This window comes from Nestor notabilis, unplaced genomic scaffold (genome assembly GCF_000696875.1).
Source record: "Nestor notabilis isolate BGI_N333 unplaced genomic scaffold, ASM69687v1 scaffold2919, whole genome shotgun sequence".
In the NCBI taxonomy this organism is placed as follows: domain Eukaryota; kingdom Metazoa; phylum Chordata; class Aves; order Psittaciformes; family Psittacidae; genus Nestor; species Nestor notabilis.
In genome coordinates, this window is record NW_009942162.1 from 24963 (window position 1) to 37161 (window position 12199).

The following is a 12199-nucleotide window of genomic DNA, read 5'->3' on the forward strand; positions in this document are numbered from 1 at the left end:
TCCTTCTCTCATGAAAGTAGATAGTTAAACAAAAGAGTGGACTAGAATGCAGTGTGTGGAAGGAAAGGCGTCCCCTCAGACTCGCTGGCTCTTCTCAGTGCTTGGCTTGATTGCCAGAGCACATGGAAGTGAACATGAGGTCACCAGAGATTTTATCTGTTGGATTAGCACACAGAGGGTTCACCTTCTCCGCACACATTGCCCCAGTGAACTCTTAAAACCTTGTGCCGCCCCTTCGGATCTGGCTTGAGATTGCCAAAATATAAATCCAAAACTGGCAAGTTCAATTCCAAGTCACGGAGATTTTCTCCCTTCCCAGGGATGAAGAGCTACAGGAAGGGCAAAGCCTCAGAGCAGAAACACTGAGTGTGTTACTCTTCCGTTACTACTCAAATAAAATAGCTTTTGAGTCTAGCAAAGCCTTTTTTGCACGAATCTGGAAACACAGGTCAGGTAAGAAAGTCTGCACAGGAATGGGGCTGTCTCCATAGCAAGGGACACAGCGTTAGGCATAAATGCACCTCAGCTGCCTCACATTTGAAACCTGCAGGACTAATGTCAAGGGCTCTTCACTTGCCTTCATGGATCTGAAGACCAGGTTGGCTGCCTCTGCCTTCAGGAGGTTCTTTTAGCAGAGGACAAGGCACACAGCTGATGGAAGCAACTCCTGAAATGATTTACTGTGAACATTTAGATGTCATCAGAAGACTCTAAGTGTGTCCAAGCCACGTAGGAAAACAAGAGGCATAAGGTGGCTTAACAGTTCAAATAGTGCTGATCTGCTGCTGCTTCACTCTTGACATCAGTGCACCGCTTCCTACTAAAGATTATGTTATTTCCCAGAGTATTTTTAACAGCAATAGCTCCCTTCCAGGCCTTTTGACCTGCACTGCATCGCTCCCCAAATTGTGCTGTATTGACAGCTGTGGTGTGAAAGCTGGACAACACATTGGAGATGAACTTAGTTAGCCCACATATCTTGGCTGCCCTCTGGGTGATTAGCTCTGCTCACCCACTTCCTGCTTGCATTTCAGTGGGACAAAATAGCCAACCTTCATTGCTTGCAAAAGAAGAGGTGACATGACCCTTTACAAAGTACCTTCAGCCTACCAGTTTTTCTCCTGTCCATTGCAAAGTGACTTTGTCTTTCCTTGCCAATATTGCTTAAGAATGAACCAGTGCAAGGAGGTCAAATCTGATATAATCAATAAGTATGCAAAAAAGCACTTGTGAGTACCATCTGCAGTAACTGTTACTATATTTCACTATATATTTTACTATAACATAGACAATTCTAAATAGTGCAGAACAAGGTACAACATCTATTCATTGTTCTTTTCCAAGCTAAAACAGGATGCTGTATCTCCAACACACACAGTTTACATCCCTGGAACTTAGATTTGACCCAAGTACCAGATTTCACTAGATAGCCTCTGAAAACTCTTTTTTTCACTTGTCCCCAAAATGATCAGTAATTCTTAAACAAGAACCATGTGGAGCCGAGGTGGTGCCTACTCACCTGAGCACAAAGTCATGGGAGTCAATTTCTTGGCCATACTGTGACTGCCGCAGGTTCCCGGAGTTGCCCACGACAGCGCATCGTCTGCACGTGAAAGTGCCTCGCTCCTGAAGTGGGTCCCCATCCCCAGGAATGATCCCAAACACTTCCTTGAGGGTAGTGTTAATATTCTTTGGAGTTTTCTCTCCTTGCAGTTTCTGTTGGGGAGAAAAATCACTCCAGGTTACCAGTATAGCTTTTATGTGAGCAAGATGTAGCTTCAAATGTCCGCTCAAAGACCATTCTCACATCTACCTGCAGACGCTGTCTCCTGCGTTGCAAGACTTCAGTTGGGAGCTGAAGTGTGAAAAAGATCCAAAACCCAACAGAAAAGCAGAAAATCCCTTCTCATTAACTTTTTAAACTTGGTTCCTCTTTTTCCCTCCTTCTCCTTCAATTCCCACACCTCCTCAGTCTCGTTTAGCCACAGTGGAACAGATCGTGCATTCTCCCTGAGGCTGATCTCAGCAGAATAAAGGTTCCTCTGTAAGGTGTGTATAAGCCTAATCCCACTTCGGGCCAGGTATCTTCGATTAGGACCGGTATAAGATTTCTTTTAACCCTCCTCTGAAGGGCTGAAGAGTCTCATTGAACCTGATGGAGCACAGACACCTCTTCCTCAAATTTTGGCATATGCCAGAAGTGGAATTGGGAGATCATATTGCTGCTGTTCTGGACTGTGGAGGAAGCAGCTTCTAGTGAATAGGAAACTATGGTAGAGTTCGCCCTGAGGGTTGGGGATGTAAAATCATCCCCAAAAATCCTCCAGGATGAAGAAAACCACCCGGACCTTGGCCATTGTGCCTGTTGCCATGGAGGGAAAATTTTGTAAGCAGCTCTGTGGTGCACGGTGGAAACAATGGTTAGGTCAGGAAGGTATAGGCAAGGTGCAGGGCAGGCGATGGTCAGACGCTCCCTTTCTGGGGCTCTGCTCTCTGAGGGCTACTACAGAGGCTGGGAGTGCCTGCAGAGAGCATTGCCAACCCCTGTGGTTCTCACAAAGGGAGAACAGCTCCTAACACAAAACGTGCCAAAAGGCTCTGCCCTTGCTCTGCCAGCCCAGGGCAAGGGGAGGGAGAGAGGAGAAACACCTTTTCCCAGGACTCCCAGCAAGGGCCTGGGGTAATTTGGCTTTAGTTTCTCATGTGTTTCCTTCAACAGCACCAGTTACTGTTAATTAACCAGAACTGTTAATTTGTCCTGCTCCCTCTCTCACACAAACAGATACATCGCTCTAAGTTTTGCTTAAACTCCCTGCTGTCTCTTTGCAGAACTATGTAAAGCAACCTTATTTGCACTGAACTCAAACAGGTCTGTGGACCTCCGAGCTACAAGACACCATCGGGACCAGGAACTTGAAACAAAGAAGACAGTGAAATGTTGCATACATACACTTAATCTTCCTGCTAATCCTTGCTAGCCTATATACTCAGGTATGGACTGCACAAGGTGATTGGGATGCAAAGTAATCAGGATGCTCAATCCCTTGTTATGGCCATGCTGTGAAGTCCTTAGAATTTGTCAGAAGAGACCTTGTAACAGTCTTCCAGCACCTAAAGGCCAACAAGAAACCTGGAGAGGGACTTTCACAAGGGCATGTAGTGACAGGACAAGGGGAAATGGCTTTAAACTGACAGAGGGGAGATTTACATTAGATACTAGGCAGAAGATCTTCCCTGTGAGGGTGCTGAGGCGCTGGCACAGGGTGCCCAGAGAAGCTGTGGCTGCCCCATCCCTGGCAGTGTTCAAGGCCAGGTTGGACACAGGGGCTTGGAGCAACCTGCTCTAGTGGAAGGTGTCCCTGCCCGTGGCAGGGGGGTGGAACTGGAGGAGCTTTAATGTCCCTTCAAATCCAAACCAGTCTGTGATTCTGTGGTTATCACCACATGATTACACATGTGATTATTCACTTGCCTAAACTATTGTGCATTCTTTATGAATCCAATCTAACCTGGTTTAACTCTGAATATATAAAACCCACTTAATGTTAGAACGTCTGCAGCCTTCAAAACAAATGGAGACTTCACAGATGTCTTGGAGTGTAGTATCAGGCGGATAATGTAGAAAAATACAACTTTTTTTTTAAGAAAAGAACTTATTTTGAGTTATTTGAACACATACATGTATACACCCAAACTCTGCCTCTGTAAAGGTGATCTGACTTTCAACTGCCTTTAAGAAATCAAAGGGAAAACAACCAAACATGCACCAAAACATTTTTAAGAACATAGTTATTTGGGGGGGGAGGGGGAGGAGCAGTGGGGGATGGACCCCAAACACAGAAAAGAACCAAACCAAAACCAAACAACCCAAAAACCTATTCTTGAACTGATTTTCCCTGAGAAAATTCAGGTGAGGAAGGTAATTTTCAGAAAATTCTAAGTACTTGAGCCCCCTTTTAAAGTTCAATTGCCTTTTCAGCCAGAATGATAGCATCAGGAAAGGAAAGGACCTGGTGTATTGACTTGTTTAATGCACTAAAATGATAAGAAACATTATAACACGCAGACACCTCCATTTACACAGAACAGGGATCTGCCTTTTCTTTTTGCTATGCTGCTGTTGGTCTGCAGTAACTGCATTGCAACCAAGTTAAAACATGGGCATCAACACCAGCCTGAAAGCAGGACATCAGCATCCTACGCTCCCTTGGTTGTACACAACTTCCATGGCAAAGATTGGTACAGAGATTCCCTCAATGATCTCAAACAGGATGATGATCTTATTGCACTGTGTGACCTTATAGCACAGTAAGACATCTGTCCTTAACTCACTAGAAGTTCTCTGCTTTAATTTCCTCAATGATTATCTGATTGGACTACACTTTTCAGGCCTAATCTCCAGTCAGCACTGGTTCTAATCTTCAGTTAGCAAAACAGAGCAGAGCAGACAATGAAGCTGGTTAACTCCAAGGCAGATACAGCTTTTAGAAGTTCAGACTTATTGTGTGTCAGCTCCTTATTGCACAATGTTTGCTTGACTTCCTGAAAAAGACAATCTTAACAGGTTTACAATTACAAACCAATTATAGTTCACTTTCCCACACCAAATTTGTGTCCTTTTCTTGAGTTATATTGTCTCTTTTTTTTCTTTTTAGCAAGTTCCCACCAGCCTGGCCTCTTCTGGAACAGCATCCTCCCTCCAAGTGCCATAGATGTGCACCAGGGATATGTGTATGGATACAGCTGCTAGGAGAGGGCTTAAATACACTGAAAGACCTGACCCCTGTGTTCTGAGTGAAGTGGCTGCTTTTCTCAGAAATCTGTGCAAGCAATAGCCATGTCTAAAGATGCGGTTTAACCTCCTGCTTGAATACAAAAGGTATCTTAACCCACCTTGTGTCCACATACAAAATACCGCTAGATCACTTAACAACCCAGCTACCCTCCAGAAAATATTTGTCTGCCTCTTGGGAGTCAACTCTTCACCTTGGGTTGCTAAAAGCTGTAATTCACAGTCCAGATTGAGAAGCTTCACAGAACCACAGAATCACAGACGGGTTTGGGTTGGAAGGGACCTTAAAGCTCATCCAGTTCCAACCCTCTGCCACGGGCAGGGACACCTTCCACTAGAGCAGGTTGCTCCAAGCCCCTGTGTCCAACCTGGCCTTGAACACTGCCAGGGATGGGGCAGCCACAGCTTCTCTGGGCACCCTGTGCCAGCGCCTCAGCACCCTCATAGTAAAGAGTTTTATCCTAATATCTAATCTAAATCTCCCCTCTTTCAGCTTAAACGCTTCTCCTATCCATACATGCCCTTGTAAAAAGTCCCTCTACAGCTTTCTTCTATGCTCCTTTAGGTACTGGTAAGCTGAACCCACAACCTTTGAATTTGAACTTACTATTAAATAAGAAGTGTCCAAGTCATCTTCACAGGGAAAGCAAACTACCCTGTCCTCCCAGCCTTACAAGCTCCCCACTTCACACGTATAAGTTACTAGCTGATTTTGCATTTTCTTATTTAAAAAAAAGCAAGAAAAGAAAAAAGGGCAAGAAAAAGTACCCTGAAAGTTTATGCACTTCCTTTCTTTATCCATGGATTTCCAAGGAACAGGACGCTGCTCATTCCCTTATCCCTGCGTGCACACCTCCATTAAGGGGACTTTGTTGCTTTTATAAACTTCCCCGAGCTCTCTGGTACCAACACGTTGTCAGCGATTGCCAAGAAGCAATACCCAAAACTCAGCTAAGAGGATGCAAAGGGTGTGAATTCAGCCAAGGCTGTTCAGAGCTGATCGCTTGGAGTGGTGAGGACACAGCTATAGTCAGAAGAGCCTCAAAGGAAAGCTCTCCTGGTACCTGTGCATCCTGCATCTATGGACAAGTTTGGCAGTGTGTTAAATACACCTTCAAAATCCCAACTTATGAGCAGGTAGAAAACATCCTGCTTAACCTGTAATCATTGGTGTGATGTGGATGCAGACAGAGCATGGATGGAGACACAACCCTCGCGGTAGGCTGGCGGGTATAGCTGTGGGTCTGGCAGCCCAGTGAGCACACAGCCAGGCAGCCATTGCTATTTGGTGTAGCAATACTGGGTTTTGTGCCTTTTCTAATTTTTTGAACTGTTTTTAAAAGATAAAGAGTGAATAAAGCCGCATGAGAATCTCTTTTGCACAGCCACTAATTGCCTCGCTGCAGCAGTTCGGCGGCATTAATACTGACACAGCGCTTCCCAGCTATAAGGCATTGTACAAAGATTAATCCTAGCAACAGCCTGGTGGGGCAAACCCAGGTAATCTCCACTTTGCAGACGGAAGGAGAGGTTAAAAGGAAACCATCAATTTTAAAAATGCCTCCTTGGTCTGGAAAATTATTATTGTCATATTTAATGTCCTGCAATTACTATGCATCAAAGAGATTAAAGTGAAGAATACAGGGGCTTTCAAGAGTTTGGGGTTTGTTTAATCATTCGTGCCTGTCAAAAAATATGTATTCCCAAATATGAAAGTATGTGAATACTTTATGTAAATAGCCTACAATGATACACACAGGACAAATTGTATGATTTCTGACTTCCATGGCTCATAGGTCACCTCCATGGCACTCTAAGGAGCAAGGACCCTGCTTCCATCAGCTCTGTGTGCTTTTGTTTCTGGCTGCACAATGCTTGCAGCTCAGCAGAGAACACTGCAGTGCTTAGAGGGACCTGTGAGCTTCAATCACCTTCAGATCCATCTGTCCTCATCCATCCAAGGCTGGTCTATATGCCCTGCTTGAACCCTAGCAGCACAACACGAGGTAGGACTGGCATGTAGCACGCACTGGGACTAGATCCGGGGGCCTGGGCTGGATTTGGTACCACCTTCTGCTACCTTCAGTGTGCTAAGCCCTGTGCATTCCTTTCAAAGTGTCACAGACACTGTCCCACTTTTAAAGATGACTTCTGGTGATCAAAGTAGTTGGGCAAATTTCCTACAAAGAGCATTCAAAATGAATGACTCGGGTGCCAGGTAGCTCTGCTGCTGCCTTAAAAAACAGGCCAGCACATGTACTGGGAATGCCCTCTTGTTTGCCATCTGGTTAGCAAATCTTTATGCTGTCTATTGCATTTTCTCCTACAAACATAATGAGTAAAAGCTAACATATTGTTTTCAATAGGCCCATCACATGGCCCCACGAGCTGAGCCTTCTTCCAAAAAAAACCCAAAGCAAGACCCTCAAATATCATAAGACTCGAGATAAAAATTGTTGTAATGTTTATGAACAATGTGCTACAGATAAGATTGCCAGGGAACTCTGAGCCTGATTTTACTTGTGACAGCTTTAATCCATCAACCTCAACAGGCTTATTTTGGATTTAGAACATTACGTTCTGATCTCATATTTTTAATACTTTCTGACCACCAAAAACAATGCCAAAGCCCCTGAGAATGAAACTAGAAAATTATCAAGAAGCGCTATGCTGTGTTACGGCAGTTTCTTTGTTTGCCCTCTTTCCTTACATATAAGTTACTAAATTTAGTGGAAATGCCCATAGCACTTGTGTCATGGAACGACAATGAACATCTTGCAGGTGAACCAGCTCAGGGAGGTGAGGAAGAAAATAGAAACAGCAAGAAATCTGTCACATAACATAAGGTGCCAACTTCAAAAACACTCAGACTCTCCCAGTCCCTGAGCATAAGATAAGGGAAGGCAGATGGATGGATAGACAGAAAGACATGCAAGTAGAGGAGAAAAGGAGAGGAGGAAGTAAGGAAAAGAAGGAAAGGAAGGAAAGGAAGAAATGAAAGCAGCTTGTCTGCTATGTGAAGAGCTCTAAGCAAGTGAAACCATCCCATCCTTTAGCTCCAAATGTCACTTCATCTCAAATACTGGCTCAGAAATCAGTCCTCGCTTTCCTACAAGTGGAGGGATACTAATGCTCCTTACTAATATTAATGTTCCTTATTCACACATGCAACAACAGGGTTAATGGGAAGGGAAGGCAGACTGAGCTTGGTAGACAGACAGCTCTCTGGCAAGGACTCTGCCTGTGTTTAGTCCAAGCATATCACATGGGTCTCCCTGTGACAGGAAAGTCACAGCCTCACTGCAAACAGATCCAGTGCAGTCACTGTCATCTCAGTTACGGCATAGTGAAACCAGCACGCTGTCTGAAGCCAGTTCCTGAGAGCAAACACAGTCATTTCTCCCCTGAAATGAAGTTTAAGAAATCTCAGGTCTCTCATGTCTCATCTTTTAAGTACAAATATAGTAAAAAGACACAAATTATTGAGTTGGCAAAGCAAGCAAGAGTAACACATGGCCATGAGCAATGTTTCATTTAAGACTGGCTGAAATCTCAGCATCGCTTTGAAGATGAGCCTAAAAATGAACAGTGAAAAAGGGAGTGCAGCCAGGATGCACCTGGGATTTACTGCAGAAATGACACTGACTGGCTTTGAAAGGCTTACTCAAAGCAACATGCACATAGGAAACAGGCTGCAGTGAGGAGCTGAGGCTGCACCGCGCCTGGGTTTACCCAGAAGCATCTTTCAGAGGAGCCAGGGCACCTTCTCCATCTACCACAGAGTAGGACATATGTTTTCAGTGAGTAACTGATTTCCAATACACAATGCAGTTTTGGGGGATGCCAAAACATTTCATACATTCTTGTTGAAAATAAGTTCTGGCTGAAAAAAAATATGGTGGAAAAAGTATAGAAATCTTAGAAGTTTTATTTTTACCATCTAAGAAAAAAAAAGCTTTGTTCTGAAAGTGATGCATTTCCTTTGAACTTGACCTGAATTCAAAAAAATAAATGAAAACAATAAAAATAGGGTCAGACAGCCCTGAAAATTAAATGGAAAGCTTTTACGGGGGGTGGGAGGAGAAAAGAAAACACTTCTGGCTGTGCTGACAGTCACTATTTTTTAGTTTAGCTGAAAAAGAAACAACCCTCCCCCCCAAAAATCTGTTTCGGGTTGAGCTGAAGTGAGGTATTTGTATCTTTCTTTTCTTTCAGTCTCACTGAGAAGGAGAATCAGAAATTCAAAGTTCTGTACTAAGAGTCCCAAGCTTTTTCTTCCTTTTAGATTTCTTTTAAGAGAAGATGCATTCAAACCTCATGTTTAAATCAGAGTGAGCTCTGAGCGCAGAATGCAGTGTGGCTTTGCCCAGGGGTGATGTGCAAGCCCTTCGGACAGAGTAGAGGCACTGTGCCCACCCAGCACAGCCTCTGCACTGATGATAGGATTTAGGCTTGACTATCCCATCCTGTCCCCAGCATATCCTCAAGGTGCTGAGTGCTCCCGGTTTCTGCATTCAGAGGCAGTATCAAGAGGCATTTCACAACCAGCCTGAACATTCATGGTGTCCATGAACAACTTCATCCTCTTGATTTGGGGTATCCCCTCACCTCCAAAACCTGCCAATTGTTAGATCAGCTCAGCATCCTGGTAAAACCTCACCTCAGGGCAAATGGAGCTAGGATAGGACCTGAGCTTGCCATCTTCCCTTCTCATGGCTCCAGCAAAGCACAGCTAGGAAGTCAGAGAATCATAGAATCAACTAGGTTGGGAAAGACCTTTAAGATCACCAAGTCCAATCATTAGCCCAGGACTGCCAAGTCCACCACTAAACCATGTCACTAAGGGCCTCATCTACATAGTTTTTGAGCACAAGAAATGTGGGGACCAGAAGGAAAAGTGTCTGGGGGCTGCAAGAAAAAACACATACGATGGGAAATCTGAGTCATGGTCAAGGAGCTGGTGGAAGGATACAACGCCTGGAGTATGTGAGACTCACAGCAAAAAGGAGGGTTTAATTTTAAAATGAGGAGATCCTTTATGAAACAGTTAAAGCTGTTGTTTTGTGGCATCTCTTTTTCACCAGCAAATGCAACAGCCAGCAGAGTGAGAAGTGATATATCAGATACACCCTCATTCCCTCAGCACTTAACACCTCCTCCAAACCTAAATGCCCTCCCTGCAAAAGTGGGTGACTGCGGAGGGGGTTCCCCAGGTTGCCAGGAAAGGGCTGAAAGCCCCAAATTTGGTATCAAGGGTTGTTGTGCTCGTTGCAGGCTGTTGTGTGTTCAAAGAAAGGCACTGGGCCACTGTTTTTCCAGAAGAAGGAAAAAGCAAGTCATAACGAAACTGTGATTTGATTGGGGTCACTGCAGCCAGGACCCGTGTGTTAGCAGCTCAGGAGCACAGGCCATAAGCAATTCATTTAATCAATGTCTTGTTTCAAGAGAACATAAAAGGGGCTTTAATTAGGCAAAACATCAGGATATACCTTCTACCCTTGTGTGCTTTTTGAACAAGGTATCCACTAGCTTTCATGATGCCTGGGTCAGGCTCATTGGACTGCCCTGCTCGAGGATATGCTGGGGCTGCTCCTTCCCTGTGACCTGCGGCTGCCCGTGTGCTTTACAGACCGGTTTACATCACCAGCCACAATGGAGACTGTTCTCATACACATGGAATTAACAACTTTCCATTTAATCCTGCCAATTATTTACATGTAGAATCATAAAATCATAGAATGGTTTGGGTTGGAAGGGACTTTCAAAGCTCATCCAGTTCAATCCTCCTGCAATGAGCAGGGACACCTTCAACTGGATCAGGTTGCCCACAACCACATCCAGCCTGGCCCCGAATGTCTCCAGGGATGGGGCATCCATCACCTCTCTGGGCAACCTGTGCCAGTGTTTTACCACCCTCATTGTAAAGAACTTTTTCTTCACGTCCAGCCTGAATCTCCCCTCTTTTAGTTTAAAACCATCACCCCTTGTCCTATCGCAACAGACTCTGATAAAAAGTCTCTCCCCATCTTTCTCATAGGCCCCTTTTAGGTACTGAAAGGCCACAATAAGATCTCCCCAGAGCCTTCTCTTCTCCAGGCTGAAAAACCCCAACTCTCTCAGCCTTTACTCATAAGAGAGATGCTCCATCCTCCTGATCATTTTTGTGGCCCTCCACTGGACCATCTCCAACAGGTCCGTATCTTTCTTGTACTGAGGACTCGAGAGCTAAATGCAGTACTCCATGTCTTATGGCAAGGAGAGCCCCAGGGGAATTACTTCAGAACGCAAACTCGATGGACAGAAAAAGCCCTTTTCACCATCTGAAAAGACACAGGTGGCTTACCAAATCTAGTCTTTCAAAGAGAAGGGAGAAAAAGGCAATATTAACATTTGCAAATTCTGGATTCACCGCCTAACTCTGACAGGGACTTTTCTATCTTGGAGCAAGCGAACTTGTTTAGCCTACAAGCTAAACAGCAGCACGAACACCCACTTTCTTCCACCTCTGCTTCCTTGTCAGCTTGAGATGGCAAAAGCTTTTGGCAGGAACCATCTCTCACGATCTGCTTGGCACCGCTCAAAGCCTTGAGCAAACCATCTCACAAACACCGGGCTGCATCCACACCTCCCACTTACCAGCCACCACCTGTAGCTGTCTTCTGGGATCAAGGCATTTTGTGAGGTCAGGAAAGGTTGCATAGTTGAATTAAACCTCTGATCGAACCAGAGGGAATGTCCCAGCTCCGAGGTGCACGTCTGACAGCTGCAAGGTCTCTTGGGGTGCTTGAAGAGCTTCTGGACTTGCTCTGAAAACTGCATGATGAGATGCCTCGGGTCCCATGTGTTGGTGCTCACCTGGTGCGTGTAGTTCCGCAGGAAGGACGTTACCGTGATGAGCAGAAAGGCGAAGGTAAACACTTTCACATTCCTCCTCCTTACGACGACCATCTTTCCCACTCAGGTTCTGCCGTCAAGCACAATGTAGGGTCCAACGTAAGGCAAAAAGGAGAGGGTGCTGCAGGCACCTGCCAGTTACCACCCCGGGCTTAGGCTGAACATACAAACTCCATCCATATGGGAAGAAGCTATATTTCCCCTAAACAGGCTTCAAAAAGGCAAAGTTGGGTATTTCCTTTCACCTCCTCACAGTGCTTCCAAGTCCCTTCCACTGCTGCTAGCCTCTCCCAATGAACGCTCAGCAAAGACAGACCCTTGTCCTTCCAGACTCCAGAAGATTTAGAGGAGAGCAATATCAGCATTAAAATTTAGGTTTTCTGTGTGGGAGCAAGCCATAAATTAAAGCAAGCAGATTGTAGAGAGAAAAGGGTGGTTATTTATTTTGCATCTTGGAAGTTAGCTCACAAAGGATCAGATCATCCAGGGATGTACATTCCAGCAGAGAGACGT

General features: G+C 44.9%; 1 protein-coding gene across 1 annotated transcript in view; it reads right to left on the minus strand.

Annotated features, from left to right (window-relative positions):
• ST3GAL1 (ST3 beta-galactoside alpha-2,3-sialyltransferase 1) overlaps positions 1-11740 on the minus strand; it is a 21860-nt gene extending 10120 nt beyond the window's left edge. Inside the window, exons 1-2 of the mRNA XM_010021247.1 lie at positions 11429-11740; positions 1520-1716 (exon numbers count right to left, since the gene is read on the minus strand). Coding sequence (XP_010019549.1) covers positions 1520-1716; positions 11429-11740 — 509 coding nt within the window. The remainder of the gene's footprint in view (positions 1-1519; positions 1717-11428) is intronic.
• Between the last annotated feature and the right edge of the window lie 459 nt (positions 11741-12199).